General features: G+C 35.0%; 1 protein-coding gene across 1 annotated transcript in view; it reads right to left on the bottom strand.

Moving 5' to 3' along the window:
- Nucleotides 1-19,145, bottom strand: part of LOC129940811 (tyrosine kinase receptor Cad96Ca) — a 310,897-nt gene extending 291,752 nt beyond the window's left edge. Inside the window, exons 1-2 of the mRNA XM_056049311.1 lie at nt 18,995-19,145; nt 10,631-11,305 (exon numbers count right to left, since the gene is read on the bottom strand). Coding sequence (XP_055905286.1) covers nt 10,631-10,718 — 88 coding nt within the window. The 5' untranslated portion in view covers nt 10,719-11,305; nt 18,995-19,145. The remainder of the gene's footprint in view (nt 1-10,630; nt 11,306-18,994) is intronic.
- Between the last annotated feature and the right edge of the window lie 504 nt (nt 19,146-19,649).

Raw genomic sequence — 19,649 nt, 5'->3', positions numbered from 1 at the left:
ATTTAAGTAATTTGGCTATCAAAAGATTTTAATGATGCTGCTTATCATCATCGTCATGACCACCATCATTATCATCATCATACTTCGACTGCAATAGCAACCAATTTTCCAGTTGCACCAATTGCAGCATCACATCATCGACAGAGGATGAAGAAAGAGCCAAAGTCCATCCGTAGGGAGTTTTGATGGTGATGATTGGAAGGGGAACTGCAAATATTAAGCCGCAACTAAGCTGATGACGGAAGTGATTAAAGTGGGAATTGACGCTCTGCCCAGAGATACGAATTGAATAGAGAGACGGGAAGTGTGGTTTGGAATATTCATCAGCTCGCTCCGAGGGATTTGAAATTGTTGAATGAGCTTATACACGCTTCAGTTAGGATACATGAGGCTTAGGGATGCCCTTGAAGCGAATGAATGCTTAATGAGTCTGTGTGGGTTTGTTGCTTCTCCTTTTATTACTTTTTTTTTCATTTATTGCACCCTTCATTTATATCTTTTATTCATCAGAACTTTTATGGCACACAATGCCCAATAGCACACCGACATTTAGTACTTTTGTTGAAATAGAAAACTTTACCGCATTGTAATGGCTTCTCGATTGTTTTGTGTTTTGTGTAGTGATGTATTCTCTGGCTATGGCTATGGCTTTGACTATGGCTGCTAAAACAGCCAGACACAAAATTCCAGGAGTTAGTAACACTAGCCGAACCCAATAACATCATCATTATCATCAAGCCCAGAATAAAAGAGAGTTAGCAACAAGAAAAGGAGAGAAACAATAAGTCGGGTTCTAGGAGGATTGTTTTTAAGTTTGTTGGAAAATTGTTATGTTTCTGAAAGTTATACTCATTGTTAAGTGTTTGTGTATTGAAGTTGAAGTTGAAGCTGATGATGCAGTTTTTGAATTCTTGAACTATTTTATGACTTGATGGAGCAGCGCGAAGAATATTATAATCGCATTACCATGTTCAAATAATAACAAAACAAAAATGGTATTGTTTTTTAAAAATGAACGTCTTACGGTGAGAATATGGATTTATAGATTAATGATATTTTGGTTGATTTGGTAAAAGGGGTACTTAGCGTATCTGCTTAAAATTAGTGAGAATTTCGTATTGAAATTTGTAACCGGAAGCATGTTTCGACTCAGTGAAAACTAGAGCTAAAAATTAATCCATCCGCTAAGGATATTTGTCTAACAAAAGATAAAACCAAATGGTCAACCATATCAAATGCCTTAAAGAAATCTTATAGGATAAGAAAACTTATGTTTTTTTTTCTATCCAAGGCAAGATGAGTTTTCTGTTACGTTTGAAAATACCGTTTCGAAGACCTGATTTTTGAGGTGTGATAAGGTTCTAAGAATCAAGGTATAGAGTAATCTGTTTTTGTAAAGTTCTTTCAAAAACAATTTAGATAGAAAAGGTAATATACCAATAGGTCTATAATTAGTTTCCTTAGAATTCTTGGACAAAGACATTATTTTAGGTAATTGTAATTGTGTTGGGTATTCGCTTGTAGTAAATATATTGTTGAATACATACGTAGGTAGTAACAAACACAATAGGGCAAAAGGTTGTATGAGCTTAAGGAATCTTGGACGAATTTCTTCTAGGCCGAAGGCATTTGATTTGATACTACTGGCTTCCCACTACTTCCGTTCTATATCCACTGAATTAAAACAGAGAGGAAAGTTAGAAAAAATAATTAGTTCTGGAACTAGACTCAGGCAAGAAGTCTTGAGTTTCAACAGTGATGTGAGCGAGCGCATCACGACAATCCTAAAGGCTAAATTCGCCAACATAATAGAATTATATGAGCGCATACCCCAACAGAGGTGAAAGATGAAGACGCCAAAGACTTCCGAGGGGTACATATTGACTCGAACCACTACCCCGTTGTAGCCAAGGTATGGCAACGGATATCCCGGTCCAAACCAAAACAAGGAAGTACTGTGAGAAGTTTCGTCGTTGGACGGCTACAATCGCAAAAGACTGCCATGTCCTTTTCCGATCAAGGCTCTAGTAACCTCTTAAGGTGTCCTATGCTGCCTGCATTAAGCATTGAAAACCAGTAGCAACATTGCCTTGCAGCCATCAGAGATATCGCCTCTGAAGTGATAGGTTTCACATGGCCACAACAGCGAAACCCCTGGTTTGACGATTTATGTCGTCAGACGCTCAAAGCGAAACAAGAGGCATACAAAATGGCTCTGCAAAGAAGGACCAGAGCTCCTCGCGAGCTCTACGAGCAGAAGAGAAGAGAGGAACACCGGCTTTTTAGATGGAAAAAAAGAGAGTATAAGAAGCGCGCGATCGAGAAGTTAGAGGGATGTCACAACAGGAATGAGGTGCGTAAATTTTACCAAAAGGTGAAAAAAATCCTTCCAAGGGTACCAGTCACGAATCTAAACCCGTAATAACGACCAGGGGAACATTGTAGTAGAACCACAGTCTATGTTGAGAATATGGAAAGACCACTTCTCCAAATTATATAAAGGCGATGACGAACCGAATTTGGAGATAGAACAACTCAACCTAATCGACGCAGATCAACAATTCCGCCTACCAGACGTTGACGAATCTAGGTCTAAGCTAAAGTCAAACAAAGCTGCTGGAGCTGACGGCATCGCTGCCGAAATATTTAAAGCAGCAGGTGATGACTTGGTAGGGAGCATGCACCAACTCATCTACAAAATATGGTCGGAAGAAAGCATGCCCTATGAGTGGAATCTCAGCACAATGTGCCCGATGCATAAGAAATTAGACCCTCCAAACTGCGCCAACTACAGAGGTATCAGTCTTCTTAACATTACATACAAGGTCCTCTCTGCCGTATTATGTGAACGTCTGAAGCCGTTCGTCAACAACCTGATTGGTCCTTATCCGTGTGGCTTCAGACCAGGAAAGTCAACTATCGACCAAATGTTCATACTACGGCAGATCTTGGAAAAAACCCAGGAGCTTCAAATCGATACCCACCATCTCTTTATCGATTTTAAAGCCGCATTTGACAGCATCTATAGGGAAGAGCTCTACACAGCAATGGCTAGTTTTGGCATCCCTGTCAAACTTATCCGTTTGTGCAGAATGACGATGGAGAATGCACGCTGCTCTATCAAATTTGGAAAAGATCTCACCGATGCATTTGATGTCAAAAAAGGTTTTAGACAAGGCGATGCACTGTCATGCGACTTTTTCAACATGGTTCTAGAAAGAATTGTGCAAAACTCAACATCTGAGGCACAATCTTCTAAAGGTCCATATAATAACTCGGATACGGAGTGATAATGACATCATTGAAGCGTAATGTCAGTGGAGCGTTTTTGAGCATTGCATGGGTTAGGTGGTCAATGAAGCAAGACCAAGTGTATGCTGTCATTAAAAAAGAACAATGAACAACCACGTCTTGGACACAACATGTCCATGGACAAAACATCTCCATGGACTGCTATAACTTCAAGGTAGTTAAGGGCTTTGTCTACCTAGGCACCGCTATAAACGCAGACAACGACACCAACGCTGGAATCAAGCGAAGAATAACTCTTGCAATCGCTTCTTCTTTGGACTTAGAAGACAATTGAGAAGCATAGTCCTCTCTTTGAGCATCTAAAATCACCATCTATAAGACACTCATCATCCCGGTTCTCATTTATGGCGCTGAGGCCTGAACCCCGTCAAAGAAAGATGAGAGCGTCTTAGGATGCTTCGAGAGAAAATTTCTTCGGGTGATTTTTGGTCCCGTTCGCATAGATGGAGAATGGAGGAGAAGATATTACGACGAACTGTACGGGCTGTACAGCGACACTGACCTAGTTAACAGAATTAAAGTCCAACGGCTTAGATGGCTAGGTCATGTAGAGCGAATGGACATCAATGCTCCAGCCCGGAAGGTCTTCGAATGCAATCCCAAGGGACGGCGGCGCAGTAGAGGAAGACCACGACTCAGGTGGCGCCAACCAACTTGGCGTGCCAAACTGGAGATAGCTAGCTTTTGAGGGAATTGGCTGGAGACGCATGTTGGTGGAAGCCAAGTTGCGCCCAGACTATAGCGCCAGTAAGAAGACAAGTAAATTGTTTTAACTTTCACTCCATCGTTTTCAAAGAATCAATACTTCTTACAAACGCATTATATTTATTCATAGATTTTGCTCTTAAAACTTAGATAGTATAAATAGAAATGGGCTAAGACAGAAGCCTTTCGGAACTCTAAAACGTATTATTTTTTCTAAAGTAATAATTCAAATTTTAGTTAAATAAAACTAAAGCTGGGAAATAAAATATGTATTATGTGTTTTAACAAGTTTCGATTGTTGTTGTCTATCGCTAAAGTATTGTTTGACAGTTCAGAATGACAGAAGGAATTACCAGGAAGGTTCAGGAAGGTTTTTTTCCTCAATTTATCATTGATGTTTACTTTTGCATTTAAATTGACTATTTGGTGCGGTTCTCTAGTTCACTTCCAAAAGTGACGCCTCTCGTTTACTTTTTATGGACCTATGCCAATAAACCAAACTTTCAATCCACCAACTATTTAATATAAAAATAGTTAAAGAATTGAACTGATCGAATGTACATACTATTATACTCATTCATTAAAAAATACCCGATAAGTTTCGAATTTAAAATTATTGTAAATTTGTTGTAACATCAAAGTTCAAGAACAAAATAACTTAATTCCATAATTTTCAAAACCAATTATCTCCTCACAAAAGAAACGAGAACATAATTTGACTTTTAATTCCAATTAAAACAACTATAAAATTTATCAAATTATTTAAGCTTTAAGCTTGCCTATACAATTATTTTATATAAATCAGAATTTTAATTAAACTATTTGCACACTACATAGGCACAGCAAATACCTATTAAAAACTATTGTTTCCCCATTAGATACATAACAAAGATTTCTAAACATTCAAAAATATCTGGAATTTAAATTTTCTAATTTTTGTAAATATTTTCAAAACAGATTTTCTAGTAAATAAATACAATTTAATTAATACTGATACCAACAAATTATAACATACCATTTTACCTACACCTGCACAACTCCTGTACGGTTCGGACTTATTTTCAAAATGATCATTATTTATTTTTGCTGTTATTTAATATTCGTATGTATATTAAAATCCTTAAAATGTTTTCCCATAGGCAGGATGGATGGGGGGGGTTTCGAATTTAAGTATAAGAATTTGTTTGTTATGTTGGATTCATTAAAAATATCTCAATATAAAATTACACTTAGCTATATTTTCAAATTGCACCAAGTTAAGCTTGAGGCATACCAACAATAACTCCATACATATGTGCGTATCCTGTAATACCAAAACTGCATGTTATTTTAAAATAGAATTATTTTAGACATATTTTGTATGCAAAGCTTTTAAATAGACTTTTTGCAAAAATGTTTATCAGCTCTGAACACACAACAAAAATACAAAAACAAATACACACCAAACTAATTTACACCCCAGATACATCTATATGCATGTATAGGTATTAAAATTGATGGTACACACATAATATCAAATTTAAAATTTAACCTAAAATAATTGTTCAAAAATGAAACGATTTTATACCTCCTCTTATGGTTGCATATATGCATGCATTTTGCATATATGAAGTTGTTTTGTGTGCATATTAAGTTGGTAGAGAAATTGGCAATTTTGCGTAATTGAAACCAGCTTTTGAACAAGGCCACAAGGGATAATTATCTAATCTGCCTCTAAATCAGTTAATTGAAAAATAAACAAAATGCATTGAAAACCTCGAAAAACCCATAACATAACATATATGGGAAAGGTATGCTGATGCATATATGCATGCATAATATTTTGTATTACACAACATAAGCATCCAACTTTTCCACCATTTATACTCTCTCGATAGGTATAGGTTCTCAGTAGGACTTGCATAATCATATTAGGAATCTAAAAGGTAAAAATAATTACAGTTATGGCCAAAAAATAGGAACAACATTTAAATTGTTGGTAATTATGTCCTTGGTACTTGTGTAGGGTAACAAATCTAAAATTTAACCATATAATGTTAGGGGTTGATATTTTCTTAATATTTCTTCATTTGTTGCTAACATTACTAAAAAGCAAAATTTGGTATTCATTTCGAAAAAGTTAAGGGGGAGTGTCATAGGGCCTTTTCTATAATTTCTTAGTATAATTTTTAGCAAATAATTCGAAAGTTTAAGGTTTTTCAAAAAATGTTGTTGATAAAAACTAGCTATCTATTTCTATTTAATACTTTTTAGTGAAGTTGATAGTTTTGGAGGAAAACAATAGGAAAACAATGGTTTGTAGTGCATTTAGTAAAAAATGTTAGTTCTTAAGCTAAAGATGTCCAAATTTCGTTGTTGCATTCTGTCATAACTTGATGTCAACCCACCATCAATATAATGTCTTCTTAACTAACACAATTTTTGGATGTTATACCAATTCAGTATAAGAAGGTTATTTGTAGGTTAAATATAAAAACCATACAGTTCCATTTGATTCTTGATATGAAAAAGGTTGTTTATTAAAATAAAGAAAAGATTATCCAAACTAAAGTAATGAATTTTCATATTAATATAAACCGTAAATTAACTTATATTGTAAGGAAAATTTTGGTCCCTCGAGCCGGATTTTCCATGTTTAGGGTCAGACAACAGACTAATACTTTTTGCTGTGCCTATGTAAGCATTCGAGTCAGGGTTGGGGGTTCATAAGGGGTTGCATCAGTACCTCCTCCAATGAGGAATGGCAATGAGACATATATTTTGGAACTGAAATATTCATATATTGTATCGGGTGTATCGTCAAGATGTGAAAAGAAAGCGGTGGGCTCTTTCTGTAGTATTTCAAGTACATACGTTGTTTTGTTTATGACTTTTATTAATTATCCTCCATATCATGTTTGTTTGACAAAGTATCACCAAGCTGGAGTCCTCGTATCGCATGAAAAAGGGAGAGGTTCACCGCAGTGTGCGCCTCGACAAGCGAAACTACATCAACGCATTGTCGCAAGAAGCAGAAGATACTGCAAACAGGTGCGACAGCAGGACCGTTTACAGAATAACCAAAGAGCTAACTGGTACACACAGCTCAAAGCAACACCTGGTGAAAGAAGTAGTAGGTGGATGAGCAAGTCAGAAGGTGACAAAACACTTTTTCTCGGTTTTAAACCGAGTGTTTGCAAACACCGTGCAGTTGATACCTTCTGAAGCGCCTTAAGAAACTAATTCCCGAATCCACATCGCACCTCCAGGAAAGATGAGATCGTTTCCGCAATTTAAGCACTTAAAAAGAGAACACCTCGAGGCCACAATCGATGCCGAACAAGCAGGATTCGACGCTGGATCCTCCTGTATTGATCCTATTAACACCCTGCGGATTATTGAACAGTGCCTTGAATATCGATCACCACTGCACCTGCTCTTTATAGATTTCGAGAAGGCCTTTGATAACGTTAACAGGGAGTATATCTGGTTAGATTTGCGGAGGAGAGGCATCTTAGAGGCATCTTATTATTAAATCAGTAGCTTCAAGTGTCATGTTCTGCACGAAGGTAGGTTGTCAGATGATTTTGAAATCCGAAGCGGAGTCAGACAGGGCTGTATTATGTCGCCAATATTGTTTTTGTTGGTGATAAGTGAAGAATTGCGCTCAGCTCTGTCAGGTAGCGTAGGGATCTAATGGACTTTGACATCCTATTTAAAGAAGAGGTTGACGACCGAGAAGCACATGGCGCAGGACAGCAGTATTAGCGTCACTAGGCAAGAGTTGGAGGAAGCTGAAACACATCTGCGGAAACTGTACACGATGGCGTGTGGGCCTAGTAGAGGCCCTATGCCCCTTAAGGCGTTCCCAACGGACTTAAAAGGTCTGAGGACCTAAGTAAGTAAGTAAGTATCACCCAAGTGTGTGAATTCCATACATTTCTACTCTTCCGCTCTTTTTCGTGATTAACGAATTTGTTTAGAACTAAATGATACTTCATCCGATATTTGCTGATTTTTAAAAGGTTCAAATGTATTTTTTCAAAAAAAAACGTTCCGTTTTCGTGAATTTTGAAAAAAATGTATATTAGAGTCCTTTTCACCTCCCTTAAAATTTGTTTCTCCAATCTAAAATGAGACTTTTTATAAACTATCAAAGAAGTTTAAATAAAGCTAAAGAGATAATCAGCGTTCTTGGATTTTTGTTCATAGTTTGGCATTGTAAACGATTTTTTTCTAAAAATTTCTATTAATAACAAAAAATTGAACAAGATATTGGAGCAACGAAAAATGCCTCAATACTTGAATTATTTTTTAGTTTTTTTTCCAATGCGTATACGCAAAACCAATTATTTTCCGAAGCCTTTAGTATACCAACTTTATTTCTCAGTAATTGGTCTGCACTCGTTTTGTTTTCCATTGGTTTACTTATTTAATAAATCTTTTTCTTAACCTATGTTTCTCAATGAATGGAAAATACTCTAGCTATTAATGAACCTAAGTTAACAATTTCAATTAAAACTATAAAGGAATTCTAAAGCTTCCAGCAATTGCTTATAATTGTTTTTGAAAGTATTATTAGAACTAAAATAGAATACGATTTGGTAATCTAATATAGGAACTTCAGCGTAGATTTAAGCTAAGGCGTTTTACAACATCTAATATACCTTTATTTTTAAATGTTAAAAACCAGTTATATAAAGAGTCATGTTGATAAAATTCACACCGACCTTAGCAAGGCTTTTAAACTCTATTAACCATTCAACCCTACTGCAAATACAGGAACTGTTTAGATTTCCCTCCACATTTCTGAACAAAATCTTAGCATATTTTATTGGAATGTGGTCTTGTAAAATTAATGTTAATACGTAGTCGTGCCAAAAGTTCTGTTACAAGTATGAAATACCATAGGATAAAAATTATATACTATTTTCTATTCATTGTTGTTTCATTTATTTGGTCATCATAAAAGTTAAATTAAGAAAATTGTTTTACTCGAAATGACTAACCTTAGCTTTCATTAAAGCCCTTAAACGTTGTGGCCATCAAACTGTAGTGTCACTCTCTGTTGTAAGCAGTGTCAAAAATATCAACAGAAACAGAGAGTGCCACTGTACTTTGATGGCCTCAACGTTAAAGGGCCTTTACTCTATATTAAGAGTTTAAAAATTCCTGTAAGAAATCTTCGTGGCATGCTCTCAAACTCTGACCACAAAAAATAAACTAAGGGATTAAAATATTGACTTCGCAAGAGCCAATATTAAGCTTTTTTAAAATCTACTATTTTGACCCTAAAGCAATTTTTTGTGCTCTTGGTTTTGTTTGTCTCACCAGATTCTTGAAGAAGAATTCATCTATCCTCATTGAAAAAGGTATTTTTGTTAAACAATTTATCAACCGTTTTTATATTTGTTCCCAAAACTTGCGTTGTATGACTCTTTGAAGTAAGGCTTTCAATCAAATCATTACAGAACGGTGATGATGGTTTATTTTGACCCTAAGAATGATAGTTTTATTTTTCATATAGTTTTCTTTGTTACTCCTTCAAGATTAAAAATGATTTCGAAAAAAGGATTATTTCATGCTCATCTCATCTTTGACTCTTCCCACAATAACTTTTAAGAATAGAGGTGTTAAAATATGATCTATAGAACGTCGATAGCTCTTTAAGTGTAGATGCTCTCTAATCAGTATTGAAATGGCTCTGGTGAATATATCCAATTCTGTGGACATTATCTTTCTCTTACTAAGGGTTTTAGTGGTATTCGTTTTCGAACTGCTTTCATAAGCGTTCAAATGTGGGCAACACGAAGACAACTACTTTTTGGACTAGTCATCTTATCTTGAAGATATAGGAAACTAGAGAAGAACCCAAGTCGCGGTTCACAGTGGTTTTCAAAGCGAACGGCAGAACTCATTCTTTACCTATGGTAGGCAATAACTGCGATTCTATAACAATAGCGAAACTGAAACCAAATTCACATTTATTCTTTGCTTTCTAATGTAAATATTTAGATAAATAAGATTTATATCAAATGAATGTTTTAGCCAACAATGTCTTGAAGTAATTCTATTTTATCAGCTTATTGCATGTAGCTCGCATGTGCCACAGGGTAGCCATTTGGGTCCTCTTCTTTAAAATATTGTCATAAATGATATTTTTTTGTCATTACACTGATGACCTTAAACTATCTTTTAAACTTAATACTCAAAAAAATTCAGTGTATTGTCTATAAGGTCCCATGTTAACTGATAACTTATCGAGACCTATTTAAAGCTTATTTGTAACTGATATCCACTTTCAAAATTCATAATCTGTAAGCTGGAAAAGCTTGTTGATGTAAATAACTAAATAAAATAACCATTAATATAATATAGCTTTTTTATAACGCTCAGTTAAACGGAAAAGTAAGAAATGTTGCTATTATTTTGTCTTTAGCTGTAAAAGTCTGCTTTAACCATATTTAGGGTATGAGGCACACCACACCGGTGCCACCAGCAGAAAGATGAGTGTAAATATTGTAAAAGTGTATACCTTTTAATTGTCTAAAGAGAAAGGGAGGGTCCGCAGTAAGTTATGGGGGATGATCCAAAGCTGCATTGATTTAAAAAAAAAACATAACGCAAAACTCACCTGGCTTGACCACAGCTGCAAACACCATTGCCGCAATTGTAATCCCAAATAAATTCCATTTTGTCCTGTTTGCAGTTTTCGTATCCATGGTAATCGAAATTTAATTTTAAACTTTTTACCAAACCAACAACAACAAAAAGGACACGGGAACACAAACAAAAAAATAATTTATAATAAAATGCTGGCTAATATATTATTATAATTTTGATTTTATGTTGTGTATAGGTCTAGCGGCTAGATGATGATGATGTTGTTGATGATGCTGACTACGACGACGACGATGGTGATGATGATGCGGTTGCACATATGGCCCCGGATCCGGTTCCGCTGGCGGGCGTTAAGAGTGCTTATCCTGCACTAAATTGAATTGTGTAACACCCGACCGACCGACCGGTGCGGTATGGTGATGGCGCGTGGCGCGTGGCACACAAAACTTATTAATTACGAGTTTACAAAATGCACGATAGAATTATGTAGCTATTATAAAACTCACTGTATATGTCATATATCATTTGCGGTTTATAATTATTATCACATTTAATTGAGGCAGTAAGAGTCTTTCTCTCTTTTTCCCGCTTCACTATGTGTCATGAATAACGAACGATATGACGCATGTAATGAACCACAATCGAAATGTTTTATTATTATTATTCCAGGGGGTGTAAAGGGAGCAAGCTAACAAAAAAAACAGAATAAAATCAAATTAATTAGATACCATACAACAAAACAACATAAACATAAAAGAGGATTTTATTTTGTTGTTGTTTTGATTGCTATACACTGCCACTCATCAAAACATAATAAAAAGAAAAACTTTCACTAAAAACCGGACCGGACACCAAAAATGAAAACAAAAGATACAAAATTTCAACATGCACTTTCATTAAAAATTGGAAGGCTACTTCTAGATGCATATTCGAACAAACACACCTCCACTTTAAAATTGAATGGCGGCGCGACACTTTAATCAGAATCAGGAGTATTCTGATCTTTTTATTTGGCATGTCCTGCGCTTCGTTACACCATTCCGACAACAGCGTAGTGACCCGACGTCCTTAGTTGTGGTCGAATAAATTTTCTAAATTACAAATTTTTCGATGAAATATGTGTTTTTCAAATAAAATTAAAAAACGAAAAATGATAAGAGGTGGAGGAGGAAGTAAAAAAGTTCAATTGGCAAAGTTCACGTTAAATAAATTAAAATAAATTGTTGACACTTTTGGTTAGGTTGTTGATAAAAACTAAAAAAAAAATATATACATATATACGCCAAATGAGAATGGAGAATAGATATATGGAAATAGGGGACCGTAAGGTTTGGTATTTTGTAAATTTTCAATAAATTTTATCACTTTTCATCTGAATTTTACCGCACGGAGAATTTAATTTACATTTGCTTGAATATAAGGGTGAGCCAGTGTTGATGGTGCGATGGAGGGTTTTTACTTTTTTGTTGTGACATATGGAAAACGGGGAAAACAGTTGAAGCATTTTTTTAGTATATTAAATTGTATGGATTTTTGAAAGAAATAACAGGTTTTGAAATAGAAATTTTCGAGCTTTGAAAGGTTATTGCGCAAATATTTTTGAAACTTTCATTGATTGCAAATTATTCGACCATGTTTTGGAATTGACAATCAAATAAGGATTTTTCGAAGCTTTTTTGATGGTCACAATTTGAATTTGACTTTTCTAGGTTTTGGAGTTATCGCTTCCTAGAATTCAAAAACATATAAACTTATATAAGAACTTTGAGGTTATGTTTATTAATAAACAACAAAATGTATGCTGGATTCATGGCATCCTCTGGGAGAAGTAAAATTGCGAATTCCTAAATATACCACTATCGGTCCATCCTTCAGTGGAAAGGGTGATTCTTGAGATCATCAAGATTTAAGAGGAGATTATGGTTTATATAATCGCCCAACTACGCAAGCAATTGGAAATTGTGAAGAAATTGAAAAAAAGGATTGGTTGCGGATATTGTAAGGCCTTTGCATCATCGTTTGACTTGTACCACTGAAAATACTGCTGCTGTAAGTGAAAGTTTTGTCAAAGACCTGAATGTGTCGATTCCTCGCCTTACTCATGATTAAGAACACATTGTGGCGTATTTTGCATTTGGATCTACACCCACATCTCTTTAAAGTCCAGTTTACTCAACAACTGAAGCCAGCTGACCATTTACAATGTCGTAGATAAGTCGAATGGGCGCTTTAACAACAGGCGGTGGACGGCGATTTTTCTAACACAATTTTCTTCAGAAACGAAGCACACTTCTCATTTAGTGGGTATGTTACTTAACAAAATTGTTGTATTTGAGGTTCTGAGAATCCTCAAGTATTTAAAAAGAGGTCATAACATCTACAAACAGGAACTGTTTGATAAAGTCTTTGGTCCAGAGCGGAGGTGTGATTGGACCTTCAAGTCAAGTCAGAGTCTTACGTCTCGCGTACACTAAAACCGAATTATGTACTGATATCGATTCGGAACAATTTGGACAAAATTCTCGAACGTTCGACTGCATACACTGCTTCCCACCACGGACGATATCGGTCTAGAGTCTAAAGTTGTGAAGCTTTTATGTACAAGTATTTTTTTTAATGGAAGATGTCAAAGAAATATTTTCGAAATTCATACCGTCATTTAATACGTCAACGTATGGGTTAATGAAATATTTACGTAAAGAAAGGAACTGAAGGTTTGAAATTACTACCCATCAAATGGTGCAATGGTTATTTACATAAACCTTTCAAATCTTTGAGAAGTAAAACGTTGATTTTAAGTTATAGGGTATCAAGTTTGAATTCTGTTAAGGTTCCCGGTTGCAAAAACGTTGGGAAAGCAGGCTGTTATACCTTTGGCTAAGGTTAAGTATCATCTTCTTGGCTGGGATTCCCTATTTCATTTGTTTTGTTTAAAATAAAAGTAAGTCGAAGTAAGCCCAACAAATCTTTTTGTTTTTGGCCGCAGCACCAGATCTTCAAGCCCCAATGCACTAAGTGTACTCTTTTTGGAATTGGTCCCTTAAAATACTCGATTTCAGTCAGTTCCATCTCTGAAGAATCTTCGGCCCATAGCTGTTTACCAATGTCTCTGTTGTTATAAGTTTTTGAACATTTATCCCAGAGAGGTGGCCTGTTGTGAATACAATGAATTTATTTTTCGTTATTTTTTTATAATTTTTTTTCGTAAACTTTATTGTATGAATTGACCCGACAAAGGACGATAAATCCAAACATGTTTGGAATATGTTCGTTGATCGTTTACTACCGGGCGTTATCGGGCGTTATAGAACGATGCCAAATCAGTGGTATACGCGCTCCCTTTCCTTTCGAAATTCGAGCGAAATTCGGCTGATGACGGATTAAGTGTACGCAAGCCATTGTGGTTATATGTTAACCGACTTTTTGTTGTCTGTCCACATTCAACACAACAGGAGCTAATATGGTTTTATTTGAAGAGACATCAACTGGCCACTAAGATCATGCGATTTGACATCATTGACTTTTTTTTGTGGTAATACGCAGAAAACCATGTTTAAGCAGATAAACTCTTAACTTTTGAGCAATTAAAAGCCAACATTCGTCCAGTTAGGCTGAGATACCACCCAAAATGTGCCAAAAAGTGCTTGAAAATTACCTCAAAAGAATCTTTGATTGCAGAAAATCACGTGTTAGTCATTTAAGTGATGTAGTGTTTCATTTCCCTTTACTTTTGAAACTGCAAAATGGATAACCCTGTAAAATTCATATTTTTGATTCGATGAAAAGTTGTTTGAAATTAGAGTCAATAAGATAGATATCGAAGAATACAATCTATTAGGAATGAAATGATTATAAATCATTAATTGAATTTAACTTAGATATTGCATTCATTAATTTCGACTAAAAATTGGGGTTTTAAATTTTGAAATCACCAATCATTTGAATTTAAAAAGACTGCAATTATTTTGTATCCAATAATTGGACTGCTATCAATTGATTGCAAACACTTTTCGTTCTTTGAATTCACTTAATTCTTGTAGCCTTTTTAACTCTTTTTGTTCTTTTGAAGCCGTTATATTCACTTGAAGTCTTTTAAGAGTTTCACTATATTTAACAACTTGCTAAATACCTGTTACTCCCCGAGTTGTTGGAAAACTTCCAAAGTTCTTCCAATAATAAATAAGAAAAAGGATCCTTCTAGCTTTAAACCAATTAGTCTAATACCTAATATCGGGAAGATTTTTGAAATAGTTAGTTTTAAGTCCATCCAGTTCGTAAACGAAGAAAAGGAGTTAATACCGCGAAACGCAGTTACAGAACTCATTTCAGATGTAAAATTTAATCTGAACGCAAAGAAATGAACAGCTGCCTGCTTCGTAGATATCGAAAAAGCCTTCGACATGGTTTGGATCAACGGGTTTTTATTAAAACTCATACGGTACGAGTTTCTGTCCCATCTTGTTAAAGTAATTTCATCTATGGTGAAACAAAAGAAATTTGTTGTAACAGATAGACAAAAAAATAAAACCATGGTTTTTAGTATCACAAATGGTTTGCCACAGGGCAGTGTTTCGGCACCTCACTTGTTTTGTTTATATATTTCTGACATATTAAGTGAAATTAAGCGCTTGCTGACGATGAATTGCAGATATTGAAACAAAACTGCAAAGAAAATTTGATAAGCTGCAATCATTTTTCTTGGAGTGCAAGCTTAAAATAAATAACACTAAGTGTGAAACCATACTGTTCAGATTTAAGACGAAATTGGAAATACCTTAAAATAATAAACTCGGAGGGTCTCCCCATCGAATCAAAGACAGTTGTGAAGTACCTCGGTGTTCACTTTATACTGTCATGATTACGTAAAAAATGAATTGCAAAAGGAATGAGTGTCCTTTATGTCACTTAAACGCCTTTTCTTCTCTTACTATCTGAGATCCGATATGAAAATTATTTGCTATCAAGCATTTATACGTCCAATTCTGACTTAGGCTAGTGCAGTATGGAAGAATATTAATCCGTGATATAAGGAAAGCTTCGAATGTTTAAGAGAAAATGTCTTAGAAATTTCAGGCAAATGTATAGAAGCTCACATTTTGACTTTTGGCATTACGTTTTAAACGAGAAACTTTTGGATGCTTCCGGTGTGTCCAGAATTGACAATGTTCTATTTTAACCCCAAATACTTCAAAAACATACTTATGGGTGGATTTTTTTTAGATACCTCCGGAGACTTTCTTGTTTCTAGATGGACTTGGCTATTTGTCCGACTAAATGAACGTACCGATAATATACCATATGACAAGAAGAGCTACAGATAAAAAAATACCATATGAACCTTCTGAATTAGTAAATAGAGATACGGACCTAAGATACTGCGTAATGATGCCTCAAAGATTTCGATCGTTATAATCGCGAAAGATACTGGTAGCTTGACTGGGTCGTTGAAGACACGTAATACCTTTTACCATAACGTTTTTATATATTTAAACAATTGTCGATCGTTCTTATATCTCGAAAGGTTAAGGATTATACACCTTCTAGGTTAGTTAGTTTTTAAGTATTTTTTTTTTGTAAGAAAAAAATTAAATTAAAGATTACAAAAGGTTTTTCTTAAATCCCATTTTCCTTCAATTTGTTTGTATTTGCTTAAAGCCTCTTATTTCTTGAGGGAAATTTCACTACAAAAAATATTTTAGAAGTGACCGATGGTTAGGTTAGGATAGGTAAACGGGGCTGCGCATTTCGAATCCACACACTTACGCCAAGAGAAAAGGCCCTTTGTGATATGACATTAACCTAGATAATTTTTTCTTACTAGTCGAATCATTTTGAGCTTTTTATAAAGCGAAGGAGATATTTGATATCCTTTTTGGCTAGTTCACTGGGATAATCAAAAGAGTAGTCTCCCAGATGAAGTTTGCGTTTTAGTGAAAGAGCAGGGCAAGTTCAGGGAAGGTGAGAGATGGTTTCCTCTGCTTCTTCGTCCATATAGTTTCTGCAGACGTCATTTGAGGCTACACCAACTCGTATTGCGTGTCTGCCTATGAGACAGTGTCTCGTAAGGACACCTATTAGGGAGCTAATATGAAGACTGCTGTGAGATAACAAGTCCTTATAGTGCTTTAGGTCCAGTGAAGGCCATATGAGTTTTGTGGCTGCGCATGTTGGTAAGTTGTGCACATAGAGTTTGCTATTGCAAAAGCTGTTTCTTTTAGCACAAGTTTACATGCAGGTATCGGTATACCTATCTTATCCCTTTCAGATGAAATAGGCAAGACGGTTCCACTTTTAGCGAGTTTATCGGCTCTTCAATTTCCCGTGATTTCTTTGTGGCCCAGCACCCAACAGAAGTGAATATTAAGTTGCTGCTCCATAGGAGACGATCGACAATCGAGGGCCGTTTGAGATTTGGTTGAGACACCGTCAAGAAAGTGACCGATACACCTTGAACATACATTTTCGGTATCAGGCCCGGATTTTCAATGTCAGACACCAAGAGATTAAAATAAAAACTTCAAAAGTGTGTAGTGAAATTTCACTTAAGAATGCAAAGATTTTAAGTTGATGTAAACATCAAATGATTGCGCAATTTTAAGTCTTAATCTTTATGGGAATTCATTGAATGCAATCTTTATATTGGAATCATAAAAGAATGCACTCCTAAAAGATTGAATTCTTTTACAAGACTGGTAGGTACACACTTAATTGAATTTAATTAAAAGCTTAATTAAATGGGCTAAGACATAGATTGTATGTCACGCAAAGTAGTATAATTTTTGTATCAAATGGCAAAATAGTGCTCACCCAAGTTCTGGCACTATTGCCTAATTAATGAATCAAGCTTATCAGCTTTTAGACGCCCTTTAACTTGAGAACCATGAAAAAGTTAGAACTAAGGATTTGTCATATTTAATACACCTGCTGAAGACATCCACTTAATTTAATTTCAAATTTATATCAAAAATCGATTCTGAGATACAGAACTTCAGAAACTGTAAAACCGCAACTGATTCACTGAATGCTGATCGTGAGTACTGTGAAGCACTTTTCGACATCGTAGAACTATTCAATTTTTAAATTGGCTGGTTGTGTAATGAAAATAAAGAATAAGACCTGCACTCGTAAATTGTTTGTTCAAGCTTTTTTAAACACAGACGAACTTGGCGTGGTACTTAAACATTTATGTTTTTGGTGTGATATCTTTATTCCTTAAAAACATGATTGATGAAGCTCTTAAAATTGAGGAAACCTTTTCACTTCTATTAGTATGTTTTTCTGTATCGAAATAATTTTTGACTTTCCATTCTATTGAAGAGTTCTATTCTCTCTTTACTTTGATGTAATATTTGTAAAAGTCATGAAATATTTAAATTTATTTTTATTTATTTCGCATTTTTCAACGACTTTAAATTATCGAAGAACAAAGATTTCTGTGATAAATCTTGACACAACAGAAAGTGAAATTACAACAAATATCTAACATCACCATTCGTTTGCATGTTTGGTTTTAATTTTCAACTTCCTTTCTTAAACCTTCCATCAACTCATCAATGAAGTTTTAATTCTAAAAATTTGTATCTTTACATGTATTTAAATTCATCAGATACTTTTTTTTCTCTTCAACTATTTTCCCTTCAACTTCCACATTCTCCGACTTAATAAGTTGACAGTGGAGGGACAATGGACATGGTCTACTAGTATTCAAGTTGCAATTATGTTGTCTCGTCTGACCAAGACTTTCATTTCAATGTTGTTCTGCCTCTGATCTATGAATGAGGTGCACCGATAAGCTGAAGCAAGTATAAAACACGATCCAATACAACAAAAATGTATTACTCGGCGAACGGTTGGACGCACGATACAAATCACAACTTGACGGCGAAGTCGACGGACTATAATACGAATCGATTTCTCTTTTTCACCTAAGACATATACAAATATACCGAGACAAGGTACACGCGAACAGTACTGCATCGGTATGAAAAATAAAAAAGTTGAAACCAGGTAAATTTATCGTCACTCTTTCGCCATGAGATGATAAAAACCGCACAAAGACCTTATTTGTTGGATAAGAGTGAATAAGATACACATTTAACCAGTCTAAGTGTATTTTACAGCTGCGAGGTGGTATAGAAGCTTCATAGACGACTTAGAGAGAGGTTTTATAACTTTTTTTTTATTTCAGCTAGAGTAGGTATTAATGATATTATTTCTCACGGAATGTGCACAATACGAGGGGAGATTTCACATCCGTGAGTTGAATTCTTAATCACTTTTTTCACTTTATATTAATTTAAATGAAAACCTTTTCCACTAAATTATTAAAATTTTTGTTTAAATTTAATTTTGAGATATTTCTTATTTAATTTCTCACCAACACAAAACACTTAAGAATTAAAATCTTCCAATTGGAAGCAATCTTCAAGAATCGATCTGAGACAAAACAAACTCGAACCTATCCACACGCACGATCGTCTATCTCACTACTGAAATAAGTTTTGGTGCTAAAGAAGAGTATAGCCGTGTGATTGTTGGGCTGATGAGACGGTCGGTATAATGACGATTCCGAACAAAACGAAAGAGCTGAGCAATGAAGAAAAAAGCTACGAACTTGTTTTTATGATTTTTGTTGCTGAATGTGGATTGAGAGAGAGAAAAAGAGATAGAGAGTAAAGACCAGCAGTTTGTGGAACTTAAGGTTTTTTGCAGAAGGTAAACAAAACTCGAATTTAAATTGAATGTTGTTTGTTTACATATTCGGAAGTTATATTAGGTATAGGTAGATATAAACCAGTAGGTAGGTTTTTGTTTTGTGATATCATTGTACGGAGATCATTCTAAATGATTGAATGTAGGAGTATTAAAAATGCAAATTAGAAGATAAATGACGAACTTCTTCCCACGACACGTTTATAATGTCTTTAAGTTTAATGACATCTGATAGCATATGTTTATGACTTTTTTCTAAGAAACGAAACAGAATAAAAAATGAAAGTTCTAAATCGTTATATTCGATTATGCTTAACTCT

This window comes from Eupeodes corollae, chromosome 1, assembly GCF_945859685.1.
Source record: "Eupeodes corollae chromosome 1, idEupCoro1.1, whole genome shotgun sequence".
Classification (NCBI taxonomy): Eukaryota; Metazoa; Arthropoda; class Insecta; order Diptera; family Syrphidae; genus Eupeodes; species Eupeodes corollae.
Note: the sequence above shows the minus strand (reverse complement) of the source record. Positions and strands in the feature narration are given on the sequence as shown.